General features: G+C 49.8%; 1 protein-coding gene across 6 annotated transcripts in view; it reads right to left on the bottom strand.

Moving 5' to 3' along the window:
• RALGAPB (Ral GTPase activating protein non-catalytic subunit beta) overlaps positions 1-22,684 on the bottom strand; it is a 67,986-nt gene extending 45,302 nt beyond the window's left edge. For all 6 annotated transcript variants that reach the window (XM_075571923.1, XM_075571924.1, XM_075571925.1 and 3 more), the window contains exons 1-6: positions 22,518-22,684; positions 18,619-18,830; positions 16,538-16,740; positions 3,709-3,920; positions 2,140-2,326; positions 1,234-1,365 (exon numbers count right to left, since the gene is read on the bottom strand). In XM_075571923.1, the coding sequence (XP_075428038.1) occupies positions 1,234-1,365; positions 2,140-2,326; positions 3,709-3,920; positions 16,538-16,740; positions 18,619-18,804 (920 nt within the window). In that variant the 5' untranslated portion in view covers positions 18,805-18,830; positions 22,518-22,684. The remainder of the gene's footprint in view (positions 1-1,233; positions 1,366-2,139; positions 2,327-3,708; positions 3,921-16,537; positions 16,741-18,618; positions 18,831-22,517) is intronic.
• Between the last annotated feature and the right edge of the window lie 319 nt (positions 22,685-23,003).

The following is a 23,003-nucleotide window of genomic DNA, read 5'->3' as shown; positions in this document are numbered from 1 at the left end:
CCCTTGGCATTTGACCCAATGGGCAGCCCTACTGATGCCCGCTGGACGTCATACTGGTGGCCCTAGAGATGTCACTGAATGGAAGAGGAGAACCTCGAGTCCTTGCATGGTCAGAACGCTCGGCAGCACTGAAAGGGTTAAATAACCGCATCGTGCTCAACGTATAGAAACTTTTACTATTAGGGTATTTAACTGGCATTCAATTGGCAAAAACTTGTCTGGGCCAGGTACGTCATTATAACCCGTTCTGAAGGTGTTTCAATGTTTCAACATGCATAACCATTAGAGAACATGGGACAAGGTGAGGGGGGAATGACCCGTGTCCCCGACACATTTCACAGCTTTCATCAAGGACTCTAAAAACCATCTGATTAAGCATTGAGCCATTATTTATAAATGCCTATTTGTGCACTAAATAAAGTGGATAAAAAAAAAGGCAAATCCTGAAGGTTAAAAGCAGTAAGTACATCCAAGATTGAAAACGATTTTGTAACCATTTGAATCTGAGTGTTGGAGGGGGAGGAGAGCGGGTTGTCTGGTGCTGAATCTCTATTCTCTTCTCCAGGAGGCACACTTCCTGGGTCTTCTAAAGATGGCTCCAGCAGTCACCCAATAGGCAGCCAATCTTCCATTGTGGCTTCCTATTGGCTCGCGGTTTAGCGTCCATTTTGTTTTCACCGGGAAGGTGGGGGGGAGGGGAGGGTTAACACAGGCACCTAAAACTAAGTATATGGGGATCCAGAGCTGAAAATGTAGCTGTCACTATCACCATAAATACCCACTGCCCATGTCATTGTATTACAGTCCCTAACATCCCTATACCCCTGAAGTTTAGAGCCCTAGTTATTGCTGTGGAAAACCGAATATTACATTTGTCTCGTTATCATGGGTGAAATCCACTAAAAACAAGGACAACCAACAGTTCAGGTACTACGGATATCCCTGCTTCAGCACAGGGTGCTCAATCAGTGGCTCAGTCAAAGACTGCACCGCCTGTGCTGAAGCAGGGATAGACTGAAAAACGTGACCTGTGGGGGGTTTTGAGGACTGGATTCGAGCCCCCCCATATCTAAGGCACAATGCTACCAAGTGACCCGGAGGGGGCTACTCATTAAACTGCGATGGTGCCGACTGGGCCGATGTCGCATGCAAGCTACCGTCGACTTTATTGGGATTGGCACCATTGGGGGGGGGGGGGGGGGAGGGGAGGCGCGGTAGTGTTGGGTTCAGTACCTCAGCATGTGAAGGAAGCGGAACCAGGTCTGGGTCACGCATTCATTATCCATTTCGGCAGGAATCAGACTGGCATCCTCCTCGGGGACTTTAAATGGAGGGAACGACGGGCCGTAGGTGAAGCGCAGCAACCTGAGGGAAAGTCGGCAAGAAACTCACGTTACCGAAGCACAGTATACTTTAACCCCCTTTACTGCCTGAAATGCTTCAAACACACCCCAGCTGGCAGCACAGAGCCGGTTCCCATGCACAAATCACAGAGACTTCCCGCAGGAACTCTTCTCCTGAGCTTCTCTGACGTGGTTTTTTATTTAAAGTCCAGTGATGTCACACACGTCAGTTTTGGGCTCACAACTTATAAAATCGGTGAGCAGGGAAAGCACTAAAACTAGGGGAACAGACCCTGCCGTAAAGCGCGGAAATAAACTCGCCAGGGGAACTGCATCTTTAGCGTCATTAGCGCGAATGTGACTGTGTGACGCAAGCCTTGGTTAGTTGTACATACCGCGGTCTGGCTGGGATTCCCCACGGCTCTAAGGGAGGGTTGGCCAACTCCTCTCCTCCAGGGCCACCAACCGGCCAGGTATTGGGGATATCCCCGCTTAAGCACAGGCGGCTCAATCAGTGGCTCAATCAGTGGCTCAGTCAAAGACTCCGTCACTGATTGAACCACCTCTGCTAAAGCTGGGATATCCTTATAACCTGACCTGTTGGTGGTTCTCGAGGGCTGTAGTCGTTGACTGGACCACCTGTGCTGAAGCAGGGATATCCTTACAAGCTGGCTTGTTGGTGGCCACTCCTACTCTAAGGGCCCTGTCCAACCAGCTTTCGGAGGCACCCTTCCAGCACAGCAAACCCCTTCTTTAAGGACCATTGGGACCCATCACCTTATAGCACTTCCCATACCTTGATGTCAGTGCACAGATGGCTTTGCTCCATTGCTCCACCACGGCTGGGTGGTGTCTCCAGTTGGCCACCATTTCTTTGGCCGTCTTCCAGTAGGGCGGTGTCGGGAAGCACCGGGTACAGGCCAGGAACCAGACCTCGAACAGGACACCAATCAACTTGTCGGCCAGGCTCTCGGCGATGCCGCCTGCGACAGATGTCGGCAGAGTTGTGTTAACCCTTTCATGTGCAGAGCGCGCTGCCATGCATTGTAACTTTAACCCCGTCACTGCCAGAGAGACAAGCACAGCACTGTGCTACGTACGACACAGAACGCGTATTGGCCTGATCCCTTCTAGGTCAGGGAAGTGACCAACTTGAAACCTCAAAAAAAAAAAACGGCCTCAAATTCCTGGGCGTCTGCCAAGGTGATCTGTGCAGAATATTAAACGTGAAAGATACAAGAATCGAATACGTGGGGCGCTCTGGGGAGGGGCTTTCTGCGAGCGCCAAGTAGAAGTATCAAAGCATTGAAAAAGTCCAAGGCACTTTATTGAATTGTGCTAAAAAATGAATTAAAAAAAATAAATCAAAAACTTTTATTGTGCCACATCCAGTCCACGTCGGGCGTACGAACGTTTCGGCTCAAAAAGCAGAATATAAAGTGTTGCTTTTTGGAGTGAAGCTTCGGTAATCCTGATGGACACGTAGCCAGATGATAGATAGACAGATATATTTTTGCACAATTCAGCAATGCCTTGAAATGCTTATTTTTTTTGTTTGTTTAACAAATATACAAAATCACCATTACTTCTAATCGTGTTCAACGCTTGAAACTTCGTTGCAAAGTGATGGATTTAGTTACATATGTGGGCCCAAAGATGGGAACCCAAGCTGGGCTCAAAGATGGGAACCCAAGCTGGGCCCAAAGATGGGAACCCAAGCTGGGCTCAAAGATGGGAACCCAAGCTGGGCCCAAAGATGGGAACCCAATCTGAGCCCCGGCACCCCGGGGGTCCCACGGTTAGCCCCGGCCCCACGGTGAGCACCAGGGTAACAAATATTGTTGGCGCTTTGTATGGAGCGAGTTCTAAAAGCTTCAGATACTTTCCCAAGCCTGAATGACACATAAAATGTAAGATTTACCCAGTAAATCCGAGTACAAATTAATAAAAATGTTGGTAACAAACAAAATGAAATTGCTAGGAAAACAGTTATGTCAATAACAGCAACAAATATCCCCCCTCAGCCATGCATTGCTGGCCCATCTGGTACTCAATGGGTTAATGTAAAGTACTTTCCCATGCTCCGAGAGTAACCTAGAGCAGGAGGCGGCCAACTCCAGTCCAAGGCCGCCAACAGTTCGGGTTTTCAGGATCTCTCAGCTTCAGCACAGATGGCTCAGTCAAAGACTGGGCCAACTGTGCTGAAGCAGGGGCTGATTGAGCCACCTGTGCTGAAGCAAGGATACCCTGAAAACTCAACCTGTTGGTGGCTTGAGGACTGGAGATGGCCCCCCTCGACTAAACCACCAGCCATGGCCCCCGTTCTCTGCGTAACAAACAAGCCGTGCGGCTGCATACAACCAACCTGTCACGGTCGGAGCGGCCAAAAGGGCATCGTTAATCTGCAGCAGAAACAGGAGCAGGACCTCCCAGGTCTCGCGGGCCATGCTGGGAGAGTCGCGGGCCGTGCTGGGGGAGTCCCGGGCCGTGCTGGGGGAGTCCCGGGCCAGCTTCTGGACGGAGCGCAGGACCTGCAAGCAGAGCCGGATTTGGATGTGGCTGCTGATCTGCTCCTGCCTGCAAAAGACCCAACAAGGAAAGCCGTCTTTACTACGAGGTTAGGATAACTGCGGCCTTTATATCACCAACCCAGGCTGCAGGATGATATACCTCACATACATTATACATACACAGAGAGCTCACACACCAACCCAGGCTGCAGGATGATATACCTCACATACATTATACATACACAGAGAGCTCACACACCAACCCAGGCTGCAGGATGATACTGTATACCTCACATACATTATACATACACAGAGAGCTCACACACCAACCCAGGCTGCAGGATGATATACCTCACATACATTATACATACACAGAGAGCTCACACACCAACCCAGGCTGCAGGATGATATACCTCACATACATTATACATACACAGAGAGCTCACACACCAACCCAGGCTGCAGGATGATATACATCACATACATTATACATACACAGAGAGCTCACACACCAACCCAGGCTGCAGGATGATATACCTCACATACATTATACATACACAGAGAGCTCACACACCAACCCAGGCTGCAGGATGATATACATCACATACATTATACATACACAGAGAGCTCACACACCAACCCAGGCTGCAGGATGATATACCTCACATACATTATACATACACAGAGAGCTCACACACCAACCCAGGCTGCAGGATGATATACCTCACATACATTATACATACACAGAGAGCTCACACACCAACCCAGGCTGCAGGATGATATACATCACATACATTATACATACACAGAGAGCTCACACACCAACCCAGGCTGCAGGATGATATACCTCACATACATTATACATACACAGAGAGCTCACACACCAACCCAGGCTGCAGGATGATATACATCACATACATTATACATACACAGAGAGCTCACACACCAACCCAGGCTGCAGGATGATATACCTCACATACATTATACATACACAGAGAGCTCACACACCAACTCTGTCCCGTGTAAGGTCTCACGTGGCTGGTCTGAGCACCACATACACGTGCTGCACAATAAGATCAGAGTATTTCTGACCCCTAATGCAGAATGAATGGGTAATTATATGAAATAGAGAGTATGATTACACAACATTTAGAAGACCACAAAACACACTAGCACCTACTGACATGCTAATGATACAAACACACAGAGATATATATTAAACAGACACCCAGGAACTCAATATAACGAAGAAACCCCCCCCCCCCCCCCCCGAAAAGATTGATCTTTGAATAAAACTTTCATTATATTGAGTTCCTGAGAGTGCCTGCTAACACCTGTGTGTAATTTTACTACAGTGCACCAGGCAAGTGTGATCATTGTTATGCGAGTATATCCTAGAGAAAGGATGTTAGATATCTCTCACACACACACACAATGGGTGCAAAGCAGAATCTCCCACCATAACGCCCCAGCGGGGGCACAAAACTCTGCTAGATGTGCAGACGCTGTTGCTCCCGTTAACGCAGCCCGCTGTGTAAAGCCTGGCGCGGTATTTAACAGTAGTGCTATTGAACACAATGGTTAAGGAGATAATGTGCATTAGTTACTGCGTTATTTTGTGCATTAATGGGTATAATATGGTCTGACACACACACACGCACAGTATTACTACGAGGTTAGGGCAGCCATAAACAAAATGTAGAATTAGTGACCGTAAAACAAACCTTTTCCGTGAGGACCTTTGGTGGTGTGAAGTGTTTAAATATGTCAACGAGCTAATAAAACAAATGTATAAACTAATTGCCCTGCATCCGAATGACACAGCCGCAGTATAATTCCACCCAGCGGGGACACAGACCCTACTAACTGTAGGGTGGTGGAAAGCTTTTCAGATTCAGAAAGATCTCAGATTCAAGGGGGGGGGGGGGAGGATTTTAAACCCATCAGTGGCAATGGGGGGCTGGAAAAGCAGTGCCATTCCAGCACCGTGAGGCACCAGATCCTACTGCTCAGACACACCGTGTGTTTATAACATGTCCTCAGCGGGGACACGGATATAATGCAGGTAACGCAGTGCCGCTCCAGCACCAGATCCTGCTGCTCAGACACACCGTGTGTTTATAACATGTCCTCAGCGAGGGGACACGGATATAATGCAGGTAACGCAGTGCCGCTCCAGCACCAGATCCTACTGCTCAGACACACCGTGTGTTTATAACATGTCCTCAGCGGGGGACACGGATATAATGCAGGTAACGCAGTGCCGCTCCAGCACCAGATCCTACTGCTCAGACACACCGTGTGTTTATAACATGTCCTCAGAAGGGACACACGGATATAATGCAGGTAACGCAGTGCCGCTCCAGCACCAGATCCTACTGCTCAGACACACCGTGTGTTTATAACATGTCCTCAGAAGGGACACACGGATATAATGCAGGTAACGCAGTGCCGCTCCAGCACCAGATCCTACTGCTCAGACACACCGTGTGTTTATAACATGTCCTCAGCGGGGGACACGGATATAATGCAGGTAACACAGTGCCGCTCCAGCACCAGATCCTGCTGCTCAGACACACCGTGTGTTTATAACATGTCCTCAGCGCGGGGACACGGATATAATGCAGGTAACACAGTGCCGCTCCAGCACCAGATCCTGCTGCTCAGACACACCGTGTGTTTATAACATGTCCTCAGCGGGGGACACGGATATAATGCAGGTAACGCAGTGCCGCTCCAGCACCAGATCCTACTGCTCAGACACACCGTGTGTTTATAACATGTCCTCAGAAGGGACACACGGATATAATGCAGGTAACGCAGTGCCGCTCCAGCACCAGATCCTACTGCTCAGACACACCGTGTGTTTATAACATGTCCTCAGCGGGGGACACGGATATAATGCAGGTAACGCAGTGCCGCTCCAGCACCAGATCCTGCTGCTCAGACACACCGTGTGTTTATAACATGTCCTCAGCGGGGGGACACGGATATAATGCAGGTAACGCAGTGCCGCTCCAGCACCAGATCCTACTGCTCAGACACACCGTGTGTTTATAACATGTCCTCAGCGAGGGGACACGGATATAATGCAGGTAACGCAGTGCCGCTCCAGCACCAGATCCTGCTGCTCAGACACACCGTGTGTTTATAACATGTCCTCAGCGCGGGGACACGGATATAATGCAGGTAACACAGTGCCGCTCCAGCACCAGATCCTGCTGCTCAGACACACCGTGTGTTTATAACATGTCCTCAGCGAGGGGACACGGATATAATGCAGGTAACGCAGTGCCGCTCCAGCACCAGATCCTGCTGCTCAGACACACCGTGTGTTTATAACATGTCCTCAGCGGGGGACACGGATATAATGCAGGTAACGCAGTGCCGCTCCAGCACCAGATCCTACTGCTCAGACACACCGTGTGTTTATAACATGTCCTCAGCGAGGGGACACGGATATAATGCAGGTAACGCAGTGCCGCTCCAGCACCAGATCCTGCTGCTCAGACACACTGTGTGTTTATAACATGTCCTCAGCGGGGGACACGGATATAATGCAGGTAACGCAGTGCCGCTCCAGCACCAGATCCTACTGCTCAGACACACCGTGTGTTTATAACATGTCCTCAGAAGGGACACACGGATATAATGCAGGTAACGCAGTGCCGCTCCAGCACCAGATCCTGCTGCTCAGACACACCGTGTGTTTATAACATGTCCTCAGCGAGGGGACACGGATATAATGCAGGTAACGCAGTGCCGCTCCAGCACCAGATCCTGCTGCTCAGACACACCGTGTGTTTATAACATGTCCTCAGCGAGGGGACACGGATATAATGCAGGTAACGCAGTGCCGCTCCAGCACCAGATCCTGCTGCTCAGACACACCGTGTGTTTATAACATGTCCTCAGCGGGGGACACGGATATAATGCAGGTAACGCAGTGCCGCTCCAGCACCAGATCCTACTGCTCAGACACACCGTGTGTTTATAACATGTCCTCAGCGAGGGGACACGGATATAATGCAGGTAACGCAGTGCCGCTCCAGCACCAGATCCTGCTGCTCAGACACACTGTGTGTTTATAACATGTCCTCAGCGGGGGACACGGATATAATGCAGGTAACGCAGTGCCGCTCCAGCACCAGATCCTACTGCTCAGACACACCGTGTGTTTATAACATGTCCTCAGCGAGGGGACACGGATATAATGCAGGTAACGCAGTGCCGCTCCAGCACCAGATCCTGCTGCTCAGACACACCGTGTGTTTATAACATGTCCTCAGCGAGGGGACACGGATATAATGCAGGTAACGCAGTGCCGCTCCAGCACCAGATCCTACTGCTCAGACACACCGTGTGTTTATAACATGTCCTCAGCGGGGGGACACGGATATAATGCAGGTAACGCAGTGCCGCTCCAGCACCAGATCCTGCTGCTCAGACACACCGTGTGTTTATAACATGTCCTCAGCGAGGGGACACGGATATAATGCAGGTAACGCAGTGCCGCTCCAGCACCAGATCCTACTGCTCAGACACACCGTGTGTTTATAACATGTCCTCAGCGGGGGACACGGATATAATGCAGGTAACGCAGTGCCGCTCCAGCACCAGATCCTACTGCTCAGACACACCGTGTGTTTATAACATGTCCTCAGCGGGGGACACGGATATAATGCAGGTAACGCAGTGCCGCTCCAGCACCAGATCCTACTGCTCAGACACACCGTGTGTTTATAACATGTCCTCAGAAGGGACACACGGATATAATGCAGGTAACGCAGTGCCGCTCCAGCACCAGATCCTACTGCTCAGAGACACTGTGTGTTTATAACATGTCCTCAGCGGGGGACACGGATATAATGCAGGTAACGCAGTGCCGCTCCAGCACCAGGTCCTACTGCTCAGACACACCGTGTGTTTATAACATGTCCTCAGAAGGGACACACGGATATAATGCAGGTAACACAGTGCCGCTCCAGCACCAGATCCTGCTGCTCAGACACACCGTGTATTTATAACATGTCCTCAGCGGGGGGACACGGATATAATGCAGGTAACGCAGTGCCGCTCCAGCACCAGATCCTACTGCTCAGAGACACTGTGTGTTTATAACATGTCCTCAGCGGGGGACACGGATATAATGCAGGTAACGCAGTGCCGCTCCAGCACCAGGTCCTACTGCTCAGACACACCGTGTGTTTATAACATGTCCTCAGAAGGGACACACGGATATAATGCAGGTAACGCAGTGCCGCTCCAGCACCAGATCCTGCTGCTCAGACACACCGTGTGTTTATAACATGTCCTCAGCGGGGGGACACGGATATAATGCAGGTAACGCAGTGCCGCTCCAGCACCAGATCCTACTGCTCAGAGACACTGTGTGTTTATAACATGTCCTCAGCGGGGGGACACGGATATAATGCATGTAACGCAGTGCCGCTCCAGCACCAGATCCTACTGCTCAGAGACAGTGTGTGTTTATAACATGTCCTCAGCGGGGGGACACGGATATAATGCATGTAACGCAGTGCCGCTCCAGCACCAGATCCTACTGCTCAGACACACTGTGTGTTTATAACATGTCCTCAGCGGGGGACACGGATATAATGCAGGTAACGCAGTGCCGCTCCAGCACCAGATCCTACTGCACCGACACACCGTGTGTTTATAACATGTCCTCAGCGGGGGGACACGGATATAATGCAGGTAACGCAGTGCCGCTCCAGCACCAGATCCTACTGCTCAGACACACCGTGTGTTTATAACATGTCCTCAGCGGGGGGACACGGATATCTAAATGTAGGATTGTAGTGGAAAGATTTGTATGCACTGCTATATACCGTATAAGATGAGATCTACCAATCGTTCCCCTCATCTCTCTTCACATACAGTTGCACGGACGGAACAAATGCAAAAAGAAATCAGTCATCCGCTTCCTTAGACCTGGGGTGCCCAACTCCAGTCCTCAAGTCCCCCGGAACAGGCCAGGTTTTGCAGATATCCCTGCTTGAGCACAGGTGGTGCAGTTGAAGACAGGGGAAATCAATGGCTCGGTCTTAGACTGCACCACCTGTGCTGAAGCAGGGATATCCAGAAAACCTGACCCTGTAAACCCTTGTGCACTGGAGTTGCCACCCCCCCCCCCGACCCCCTCCGAATCTCTGATTCCTGCGGAAATGCAGAGGACCAGGAAACGAACAGCAATCTGATAACGATTGCCAAACAATGACGGTGGTTCAAAACCAAGAACAAGGAAGAAGTCATAAGCGCCGAGAGATCCGATACAGATCGTATGAAAACATTTCATAGCATACGACGCTTTATTTTAAAAGATGTAATTCACCAACACGTAACCTACTAAACATGCCACTGCCATTAGTGCACAGTAGCCTCAATAGGACTGCACGTTTAATCCAAATAAACATTCAAAGCCAATCCCACGCCTGACTCGCAAACGACACTGTTTATTTCCGGCAAGTAAATGTATATGGTCTGCAATCAAAATAGCTCAGCGTAGGAAGCAGCAGGAGCCTGGCGTCTCATTGTAGTTCCGGCACTGTATAAAGTCCTAATCCTTCTCTAAATTGTTTTTAATTTAACAGACCGTCCCAGTTCCTGTGGCGTCTCGATCTGCGAGGTATGGACGGGCGCCAGAGACCCGCCACATTCTCCTGAAGTTACAAAGTATGACTGCAGGGTGATGAACCCTTCTGCACTGTCAGTGAACCCTGTTACCAGCTCCTCCTCTGCCGTCATGCGGACGGATTCTACCGTCTCTGAAGCTTTAACTGATGATGATTAGTATATATATCTATAGTATATGAGCACATGTATGCATACAGGTCAAAATATCCCATAGAGCAGGGGTGCGCAAAGTTTCTGCGCTGCACCCCACTGCCTGCCAGCCCCAGCTCTCCCCCTTTCCTGTGAACCATCGTCAAATGAGGCCGCAGGTCATGTGACGTCACGTGACCCCGCATCATTTGACGCGCGTCACATCACATGATGCCACCTTGCCATGGCGACGCTTACGGAAGCCGGCTGAATCCCAGTAAGTTGAGGTTGCAGAGGCCTTGCGCGGTCCCCCAACATTTAAATGCCTCGAGAAGCACACGGTGCCTCTGCAACAGCCGCGCCCCCCCAGAAAAATCCCCCGCACCCCCCAGTTTGTGCACCCCTGCCATAGAGGATCCATACCCCTCCATAGTATCCCTTAACACAGGGTCAGGTTTTCAGGATATCCCAGCTTCAGCACAGGTGGCACAATCAGTCCCAGCTTCAGCACAGGTGGCACAATCAGTCCCAGCTTCAGCACAGGTGGCACAATCAGACCCAGCTTCAGCACAGGTGGCACAATCAGTCCCAGCTTCAGCACAGGTGGCACAATCAGACCCAGCTTCAGCACAGGTGGCACAATCAGACCCAGCTTCAGCACAGGTGGCACAATCAGACCCAGCTTCAGCACAGGTGGATCAGTCCCAGCTTCAGCACAGGTGGATCAGTCCCAGCTTCAGCACAGGTGGCACAATCAGTCCCAGCTTCAGCACAGGTGGCACAATCAGTCCCAGCTTCAGCACAGGTGGATCAGTTCCAGCTTCAGCACAGGTGGATCAGTCCCAGCTTCAGCACAGGTGGATCAGTCCCAGCTTCAGCACAGGTGGATCAGTCCCAGCTTCAGCACAGGTGGCACAATCAGTCCCAGCTTCAGCACAGGTGGCACAATCAGTTCCAGCTTCAGCACAGGTGGCACAATCAGTCCCAGCTTCAGCACAGGTGGCACAATCAGTCCCAGCTTCAGCACAGGTGGCACAATCAGTCCCAGCTTCAGCACAGGTGGATCAGTTCCAGCTTCAGCACAGGTGGATCAGTTCCAGCTTCAGCACAGGTGGATCAGTTCCAGCTTCAGCACAGGTGGATCAGTCCCAGCTTCAGCACAGGTGGATCAGTCCCAGCTTCAGCACAGGTGGATCAGTTCCAGCTTCAGCACAGGTGGATCAGTTCCAGCTTCAGCACAGGTGGATCAGTCCCAGCTTCAGCACAGGTGGATCCTCTGATTGAGCCCCCTGTGCTGAAGCTGGGATATCCTGAACACTTGACCTGTTGGGGGGGAGGGGTGGGTTACTTGAGGACTGTAGTGGAGCCCCTGGGATATGGGTTGAAGCAGGGACGAGGGCCGTTGTACAGCTGCTTATGCAAACGAGTCACTAACAGCTATTTGCTTATTCGCTAAAACTCCAGTTACTTGCAGATATCGGGCCAATGTCACACAATACGGACAATTAGATCACCTGCTCCAGGCTGGCGCTGGGCCTGTCTTCCCGTGTATATATTGGCCGCTATACAGAGAAGATAACACTAGCTGACAAAGAATAGGTGACAAAGATACATCAACAACAAACAATCTATTAACCAGCTCAGTCCATGATTAGCCGGCCACTTAGGCCAGGTCCCCGCTGGCTACTGCAGCGCCCGCTGTGGCGGTCGCTGCAGGGACAAGAGCCGCCCCACAATGGGGCCACCGTGCCGCGCCAACAAACTCCTGCTCTCAAGAAAATTGATATCAGGAGTCGTGACGGAGCTCTAGGACACGCCCCTCGGCGGTTCAGCCAATGAGGGCAAACCTGCAGGGTGATGTCAAGGCCACGTCCACCTAAAGCGACACATTACCCAATGATGTCTCATAAGGGGAAATTAAATTCCCCCGACTCCAATATTTGCAATGAGATTACTCCCTGGATCAACATCCTTCCCATGTTTACTTATTAGGTATATCCCTGTATAACTTTCCTTTCTAAAAAACGTCCAACCTTTTTTTCCCAGACATCTACTGTATCCGCCATCACTGTCTCCATTTATTTAGTTCCAACTTTTTCTAACGCGCTACTCACCAAGAAACGCAGTACAGGCATACCCCGCTTTAAGTACACTCACTTTAAGTACACTCGCGAGTAAACACATCGCCCAAAAGGCAAACGGCAGCTCACGCATGCGCCTGTCAGCATGTCCTGAGCAGCAATACTGGCTCCCTACCTGTACCGAAGCTGTGCGCAAGCGGGGAGACTATAGAGCCTGTTACACATGCGTTATTTACATCAGTTATGCACGTATATGATGTTTGCAGTACTGTACATGCATCGATAAGTGGGAAAAAAAAGGTAGTGCTTCACTTTAAGTACATTTTTGCTTTACATACATGCTCCGGTCCCATTGCGTACGTTAATGCCTGTACTAGAGCGGGTGTAGGAACTTAGGGAGGATCCCCATCACAGACTTACAACCAGGAACTAGCGAAAACATATAGGGGAACGGTGAGAAGGACCAACAAAGGGCGGGAAACACGAACGGGAGCAGGAAGTGAACCCCACATTTTGCACAGCCTCACGCTTGAGGTTACACACGAAAGCTACATTACTGTTGTGGGCATTTTTCTGCAATAGTTCCTTTCTTGCACAGATCTGATTTATATTTCATGTGATTGCTGAACCACCGTTTTAGTGAAGCTTGGAAAACATTTATTATGCAGCTTTCTTCAAAAACACACTTTGCCCGTCTTGGTCTTCCATTCAAAGCAAATGCACTTACCCTCTTTTATTAAAGTCTCCGAGCATAGCACTTAGGCTGGAATTCCTGCCCGAGGGACATCACATTCCCCTCATACTCAGTGTTATCCCCCTGTATATTATTATCACTGCCTGCAAATAAAGGGCTTCTAACCCTGTAACGTTGCATATACGAATGGTGTTATAAATACGTAGGTGGCACTTATATGTAGATGGAGAGTTGTATGTATGCATGTATACTGTACATATACACAATATTTGGAGACCATTGCATTTTTACTATTCTAGAAAAGTATATACACACACTTAATAAAATCTATTCCCCTTTCCCTCCAACACGCCTATTCCTTTGTTATTATAGATCTCTCATTAATCAGTTCGGAAACATCCACTTTCCAGAAAAATTATAAATTAAACATTTATTATTTCCTAATCCGTTTGGTATGGTCTTATAAAAATCGAATCGAATCATTGTTATATTCTATCTTCTTACACAATGTTACCTGTTATGCATGTTGTATAGTACGGCAATCTTGCCAACTTATTGCATATTACACAATAATAAAAATGAAAGGTCCCGCAGCGTGTAGACCAATAGGAAGCCGCGACAGATGAGGGGGCAGCTTCCTATTGGCCCACATGACGCAGGACCTTTAAACCGGTATATTGTGTGGCCAGCCCCGGCTGTTACTGGCATGACCTACGGAGGCGAGAGTCTCGGGGTACAGGGGGTCCCCGGAGCTGAAACTAACTAGATTCAGCACTGAAGACGCCCTGCTTCCCACCTAGTACCAAAAAAAAAAAGCACCCCTAGAAACGCAACAAACAAACCTTAAGCGCAAACTCTCCTCTTGTATAGCTAAAAAAGTGTAAGTGAATGCAATCAATGTAACTCACTCCAAGATGTTGATGGGAGGGGTAAGATCAGAGATACTGATCTAAGGAGGATGGGATAATCAGGAACTCCCCAGGTATATGAAATAAAGAGGAAATATATAGTACCGTTTATAATACAGCACAAAGTGAGCAGTGAGCCCAAGTACAAAATCGCATGCGCCCAAGGATAAAAAAAGCGTGGTGACCACTCTGGGTGTACGGCGTCGGCACTCTGTTCACAAGCAGCGGGTGATGGGCAGCAGCAGGCGCTCTCCTTTCCCTGGTCTCACAGTTCACGCAGGCGAATCACACTTCCGGGTTCCCCCGGCGGATGATGTCACCGCGATAGCCAATGGGAGCCTTCAATCCAGCCGAGCTTCAATAAATGCAGGGAGCAACAGGAACAGCACACAACGCTTCAGAAGTAATACAGGACCCTTGGACGTCCCTTGCAGGGAGCAACAGGCACGCAACGCTTCAAAAGTTGAAGCGTTGTGTGCTGTGCCTGTTGCTCCCTGCATTATTGAAGCTCCGGCTGGATTGAAGGCTCCCATTGGCTGGCTATCGCGGTGACGTCATCCGCTGGGGGAACCCGGAAGTGCGATTCGCCTGCGTGAACTGTGAGACCAGGGAAAGGAGAGCGCCTGCTGCTGCCCATCACCCGCTGCTTGTGAGCAGAGCGCCGACGCCGTACACCCAGCGTGGTCACCATGCGAGTTTGTATTTGGGCTCACTGCTCACTTTGTGCTGTATTATAAACGGTACTATAGATTTCCTCTTTATTTTATATACCTGGGGAGTTCCCGATTATCCTATCCTCCTTAGATCAGTATCTCTGATCTTACCCCTCCCATCAACATCTTGGAGTGAGTTACATTGATTGCATTCCCTGTTTATTCACTTACACTTTTTTAAAGCTATACATGAGGAGAGTTTGCGTTAAGGTTTGTTTGTGGTGTTCTAAAAGGTGTTGAGAAACACCCTTCTGTTAGCTGCACCTCTCCACATGTATTAATCATCACTTATTGATCGCTTAGATTCACTAATCACTTAATTTTAGGTGCGCGCATTGTATTTTGTTACATACTCCTAGAAACGCACCTTTAAATCAAAGCACAAAATCCCATCCTTTCCTATGGAACCATATTATGTGATGAGCTTGGTAAAGCCGGGAGACATGTATGTATTTATATTGCTCCGACAGTGTACTCAGCGCGTTACAAAAGACAATACAGGGAATTATAATACAATAAGCACGGTAAAGTCAGGCAATAGGAAAGGAAATACCTGCCCCGGAGAGCTTGGTATGTTGGGAGAGTTACAGAGACAGCAGGTAAGGGAATAAGTGCAGTAGATGGCAGTGTTTGGTCTTGATGGTGGTTATGTGTAGTAGATGACAGTGCTTGGCCATAGTGGTTGGCAAGAGTGACAGAGTGGTGCAGTAGCCACGAGTCCAGGCTATTGGGACACTTCTTTTGCGAGATGAGTTTTAAGGGTGACCGATAGTAAATTAGATGGGTTAACACCATTAGCAGGGGAAGAGGTGGCAGGGAGGTGTGGGCGAGGCGAGGTATGTGACAGGATTAGGAGAGATATCTACAGCAGCGAGGCGGAAGAGGGGGGAGAGGAGGTGAATAGAGGATATGTGGGGTGCTTTTTATTGGAGGGGTGTAGAAGTTGTTAGGTGTGTAAATAGTAGTGCAGTGTGTGGGCATATGCATAGGTGAAGGGGAGGAGCGATGACATGTGGAAAGAAGGAGGGGGGTGGGGAAGGTGGAGACTGATAACCCCAAATGTCACCTGAAAAAAGGTGCACGCGTCACATTTGTATAGGATATCGGTTGGTACATTAAACCTTAGAGCAGGGGTTCTCAAATCCAGTCATGACCCCCAACAGGTCAGGTTTCAAGGATATCTCAGCTTCAGCACAGGTGGCTCAATCAGTGGCTCAGTCAAAGACCAAGCCACCTGTGCTGAAGCAGGGATATCCGGAAAACCTGACCTGTTAGTGGCGGCCCTTGAAGACTGGAGTTGAGAACCCCTGCCTTTGAGTGCACCCCGTTGACGCTGCTGGATGCGGGAAAGTGTAGCAGAGCAGTCAGACCGGTCTACCCCTCCAAAAACGAGCAAGGGCGCAGGATGTACCAGGTACGGGACGCCGGCACGGTAAAGGTTACACCCCTGGTGTGGCCGGGAGCACGGAGGTTTGAGCAGCGTTCGGTCAGCCGCAGCTCACCTTGGTATAAAGAGGTTCTGCAGGTGCTTGAGGATGATCTGGATGTACATGTTGGGCTCTTTGATGACTGGCTGAGGGATGGAATCCTTGGGACACACGAGAGCCATGATCCAATCTGTGTAAACATCCACGCAGAACTTAACCGTGTCCCCTTCCAGCGGCAAGGTGAGCCCGTAACATATCACCTCCATGGTCCACTTCACCTGGAATGTGAATACAACACATGTTATTGCCTGATTTACATACACACAGACTTCATTTAGGCTTTTCACTCTTTATAGGAGCAATGAACAACATACTCTGCACTGTACCAAATGAGAAATGCATTGACAGATTAAGGTCAATACAAGGTTAAAGGAGCAATTCGTGCCATTTTTACATAGGTTTGAAGCAGGTAGTCTCTGGGGCTGAACCCCGTTAATTTCAGTTCCAGAGACCCCATGCTTCCCAAGATACAAACCTCTGAGACGGGTGTTGGTGTCTCGGCAAAAGTTTAACGCTCCCGCGTCACGTGGGACAATAGGAAACCGAACCTGATGACGTCACGACATCCTACTGGCGTGGGAGCTTTGAAAAGCGGCCATTACGTGAACCCCAGCTAGCCGAGTGGCTACCGGCACCCCGTAAGGAGGTCTGTATCTGCGGAAGCAGGAGGTCCCCGGAAACCCCCTGCTTCAATGCTGTATAAACAAAATGTCTTGGATTGCTATTTAAATACCAGCAGGAAAGAGACCGCAGTAAAAAGGACATTGCGTTATTTGATGGCGAGTAGAGGGCATTGCTCCACTGGGTTTATGTAACGGGAATAGCAGATTTGTTGGAGGTTGGGATAACTTTTAGCAGCCCAAACATGTTCTCCATGGATGAAATTAAAAGTAGACCATTTTAGGAAGAAACCCAAGAGGTTTGGAAAGCTCTACCATGCTAGAATTTCACCTATGAATAACTCCAAGGCCGGTCCGCTGGAAAAAGGTGTCACAACCGGGAATCAGCATTTCTCAGGACCAACGCGGCTACTGCAGCTTGGAGCGATCCAAGGCTACGGCCGCAGAGTTGGCTGCTGCACGCGCGCCTGGCGTCCTGGCAGCACGTGCACAGCTTAAAGCGGCAATCTGCAGGGAGCGATGGCCAAAATGGGGGGAGATGGGGGGCACCCCTCTATTTTCAGAGCTTCAGCTTGGAATGGATAAACAAGCAACTCTCCTCATACAAGGCTCCCTGCAGGGGCTGCACTAAGAAGGTCCCTCCATTCTCACTCTGTTACCGGACCTCTCAGCTTGGGAGGCAAATCTCGCTTTGCAAAACATGGAAATGCTGCCCCTTCCCCCTCCCCGCCACTAGCTCCACACACACCACGTGACCACGTCGCCGCACGGGAAGACGGCTTCCCCGCTAGCTGACGCGTCATCGAGCTTCTTGTGTCAAGACAAGATCTGTAAGCAGACGAAAAACTGGCCGCACTCGCAAGATAAAACTGACCTTAAAGGCCGACTGTCGTGCCAAGTAAACTGCTAATGCAAAGATAGGTGTAAGTGCAGAGCAGAGTACACACCAAGTACCAGCACTGACAAATGTGACAAGCAAGAAAATGGTGTTTTACAGATTGAATGAGCACAAAGTATCCTGACTTTTCGGTCACCAAAGGCAGGGGTGCCCAACTCCAGTCCTCAAGCTCCCCCCCCCCCCCCCTCTTTGCAACAGGTCAGGATTCCAGGATATCAGTGCTTCAGCACAGGTGACTCCATCAGAGGCACCTTGATAACATTTTTTATTTCATTTTTCTTTGGCAACAGGTTTTCCATTTTACTTTTGTATCCCTTCCTGGGAGACTATAAAAGCAAAAAGTATGAACGAGTCTTTGTATTAAATAGTCGTGACATCAGAGAAAAGTTATTGTGGGGGGCGGGGCGGGGGGGGGAGGGGAAGAGCAGGCAAGGGGCACAGACACAAGTTTTTGCACCCCTGAAATAGATTACTCTGCAGATTATACTGTTGCTAAAAATATAATAATCATGGCGTTAATGCACTTTTGTACATACAGTAAGAAGAACATTGTTATTAATAGAACGAGGGGCGCTCACCTCTTTGTCCGTTTTTAATATGCTCTCGCTTCCAGCCGTGGACGGCGCGTTGAGGGCCTGTCCCAGGGGTCGGACCACGGCATTTGCCACGTCACGGCCCACGCTCTCGGGGTAGCTGTGCAGCACGCTGGTGTGGCCCTGGTCATTCTTTATGACGAGGTGCAGGGTCCTCCACTCGGAGTACATGGCGACGGCTTCTCTGACCTCAATGCCTGCAACGGTAACCATTGGGAACGGAGTCACAAAATGAAATAAGTGTAAGAACACCCAGGCCGGTTAGGTGCGGCCCCTCCAGAGAACAAAACCAACCAGTGACACGTTAAAGGAATTCAATCTGTGTGACCAACGCCTTCTCTTTCTTTTTTTTACAAGAGAAAAACAATAAGACTATAAATACATTACATTTTTGTAATGTTTTTTTTACTCTGGCAGCTCCCTTCTGTGATAAGAGTGTGCTGGGCAGGAGTTTGCACAGGCAAAGCTCTAAATATAGTCAAAAAAGGGAAGGGGGGGGGGAGAGAGACGATTCTTTTAGTCTGTGCTAACTATTGTTGAACACACAGTGACGTCAGACAGAAGGGAGCAGCCGGAGGAAATAAAATCCTCCCAAGTCACAGCTCACTCTACCGTGTTTAAACTTTTAAAAGAATGATTAAAGAATATTTACCGGTGTCAGATTTTGTTCATAGAAAGAAAAGGGCAAGACTTAACCCATTTAACATGTTCCTGCAGGAAGGACTGCCGGTTTAATCACTGTATTAAGCACCCTCACGTTCCACATTCAATGCCCAGCTGAAAATCCACCTCTTACAGGACGTATCCCATCAAACGTTTTGCGCCTCTGCTCACGACTCCAGATGCCCTTGACCGCCCATATCTGCACTTCTACTCCTCCTGTAAAACTCCTAACATAAAACTTAGATTGTAAGCTCTTTAGGCAGGGTCTCCTTTAGCCTTATGTTGTGCTCATCTCCATTGTTTGTAATGTACATTATTTACCTCCTATCGTAATATTGTAAAGCGTTGCGTATATGGCTGGTGCTATAGAAATAAAATGATATGTACATAGTGGTATATGCCATGTGTACAAAACAGACAGACCCCTAATCTAGCCGTCCCCACAGCACGGAGCAGTGCCATAAAGATTTGCCAGTTCCATTTCCCAGTGGCAGAGGTAAACATATTCAGATAAACTCTCAGTGTAATGTTTGCCTATGTCTTGACCTTGAACACATTTTCCCTTTCACCCCAAGCACAGGGAACTGCTGAGGGAGAATGAAGCGGTTTGAACACAGGGCCATGTTAGGAGTTGATGTCTGGAGACATTCTTGAAATTATTTTCACTTGTCTTCACAGTGGTATGCAAAGATTACGTATGTGTGTAGACAACACACACAAGGAATTCATAACATGTAACCTCCTTATTCAATGTGTGTGCATAAATATTGAGATGGATGTATACTATGTACACACGTGTGTGTGTGTGTGTGTGTGTCATATATAATACACACACACACTTATTTGCATCCTGTTAAAAATTAATGTTTCCCTTTTCTCCAGGGCAGCTGCTTATGTTTATCTGTTTGACTAATGATAGCCTCATACTTACTATACAAGCAATGCAAAAAATAGACTAGAATTAATTTCTAGTTGTGGATGGATAAACCGTCATCACCTAATGAGTGACTAGATAAAGATTGTAAAAACTACCTTTGACACAAATGTAACTTTAAAAATACATATACTTTACCAATTGAAAAAAAGTGTGCCATTTTGCTCCATTTATCCTATTAAAGGTGCATTTTCATCTAGAGGTGTTTTGGTACTAGGTGGGAAGCAGGGGGTTTCCATAACAACCACGTTATTTTCAGCCCTGTGGACCCCCTGCTGCCCGAGATACTTACCTCCGTAGGTCATTCTAGTAGCAGCCCCGGCTGGGTAACCAATATGGCGGCTTAAAGGTCATGCGTGATGCCGGCCACCATCCATCGTGGCTTCCTACTGGGCCACGTCACGCGGGACCTTTACGCATGCAGGAGATACCAGCACGACCTACGGAGGTATCTCGGGAAGCTGGGGGTCCCCGGAGTCAAAATGAACACACTTCGACTATGGAGACTCCCTGCTTCCCAGTCTAGGGGGGGGGGGGGGATTTAAAAAAAAATATATTTTTTAAAGAAATGTTCCTTTCAACAAGTCACTGTCCTTAGTTCCCTTTTGTCGTAGGAGGGTCTGACACAAACTGGGTGGTTCTTAACCTTCTTTGAACAAGGGCAGCACTGGAGGATTTTTAAAGTCTTGGGGCATCGCTGTTCATCAACTCTTACTCGAACCCCAACACACTAGCGGCCTTCTAACACACGCCACATTCACCCCCTCTCTCACCTCATAATTACCCTTTACCCTCTACACACTCACCCTTTTCACAGAACACGCTCACCTTTTCCCTGTCCGGAGACAAGGAAGTTGCCTCTGTCTCCAGGCAGCAAAAGCCTGCGGAGCAGCTGAAAATAAGTTTCCCTGGGGTCGCGGCATCCCGGTTGGGAAACTCGGCTTTAACTCACCCTATTGACACTCCCAAAATCTCAAGCGGACACACGTGACAAAAACAGATGCAGACTGGCGAGGCTCACTCACTTATTAAGCAGCCTCATTCATCAGGCTATAGCCTCAGTCATTACGCTGTGGACGTACTCATCTGGGTAAAGCCTCACTCGCTCTTTCTGATCAGGCGTCAAAAACATACTCTTTAGCAGCCCGACTCAATCATTAATCTCACTCATCAGGCTGCAGATTAGTTCACTCACTCATTGAGTTCAGCCAAATTCATTAGGCTGGAGTTTCAGTTATTGGCCTCACTCACTAGACGCATTCACTTATCAGGCTGCATACACAATTACTCATATTATAATCACACCAACTGGGCAACAGCCTCACTCACTCTCCCGAGTCTCAATTATTAGCCTAAGCCTCACTCACCAGTCTCACTCATTAGGCTTAGGCTCACTCACACCAAGCCATATGCAGAATGTTACCTCCGTCCCCGGGCTGCACTCTCACTCAGCAGCGCGTAACCTCCGTCCCCGGGCTGCACTCTCACTCAGCAGCGCGTAACCTCCGTCCCCGGGCTGCACTCTCACTCAGCAGCGCGTAACCTCCGTCCCCGGGCTGCACTGTCACTCAGCAGCGCGTAACCTCCGTCCCCGGGCTGCACTGTCACTCAGCAGCGCGTAACCTCCGTCCCCGGGCTGCACTGTCACTCAGCAGCGCGTAACCTCCGTCCCCGGGCTGCACTCTCACTCAGCAGCGCGTAACCTCCGTCCCCGGGCTGCACTCACTCAGCAGCGCGTAACCTCGCTCCGAGGGCTGCACTCTCACTCAGCAGAGCGTAACCTCGCTCCGAGGGCTGCACTCTCACTCAGCAGCGCGTAACCTCGCTCCCAGGGCTGCACTCACTCAGCAGAGCGTAACCTCCCTCCCAGGGCTGCACTCTCACTCAGCAGCGCGTAACCTCGCTCCCAGGGCTGCACTCTCACTCAGCAGCGCGTAACCTCCCTCCCCGGGCTGCACTCTCACTCAGCAGCGCGTAACCTCTCTCCCCGGGCTGCACTCTCACTCAGTAGCGCGTAACCTCCCTCCCAGGGCTGCACTCTCACTCAGCAGCGCGTAACCTCGCTCCCAGGGCTGCACTCTCACTCAGCAGCGCGTAACCTCGCTCCCAGGGCTGCACTCTCACTCAGCAGCGCGTAACCTCGCTCCCAGGGCTGCATTCTCACTCAGCAGAGCGTAACCTCCCTCCCCGGGCTGCACTCTCACTCAGCAGAGCGTAACCTCCCTCCCCGGGCTGCACTCTCACTCGCGGTGAGTCCCCGTTATAACGCCCACAGAAGCGTCCTCACCTCACCCGGTACCCGGGGACAGCGCTCATCAGCGAGGCTCCCTCCCTGAGCCGCAGGCCCCGCCGGATCCTTCGCTTCCGCGAGCCGCAGGGCGGATCTATACACAAGACAGGGAGCAACCGCGGCAAGATGGCCGGCCTCCCCCCTCTCCGGTCACGTGACAGCGCTTGTCCCGCGATCCTATTGGTCAACGACTGACGGCTGAGCCGCTCGCGCTGGGAACAGCCAATGGGACTCCGGCTTGGCTATGACGTGACGCACAAATAAGGCGGGCTTTGTCACGCCATAGCGAGGCTTGGAACGCTTCTTGTTGACAGTTCCGAGGAGGACTGTGAGGAGCTGCGCGTGCGCAATTAGAGTGACAGTTGCTGAGTGTCTTTGCGCATGCGCACTTAGTGACTGGCTGTGTGTCTTAATATCAATTAAGTTACATAATACTGTATAACACTTTTATGCTACTCAACCTTTAATCATGGCAGCTACAAA

The sequence above is a fragment of the Ascaphus truei genome, chromosome 15, assembly GCF_040206685.1.
Source record: "Ascaphus truei isolate aAscTru1 chromosome 15, aAscTru1.hap1, whole genome shotgun sequence".
Lineage (NCBI taxonomy): Eukaryota > Metazoa > Chordata > Amphibia > Anura > Ascaphidae > Ascaphus > Ascaphus truei.
This window is presented reverse-complemented; position numbering and strand designations above follow the sequence as displayed.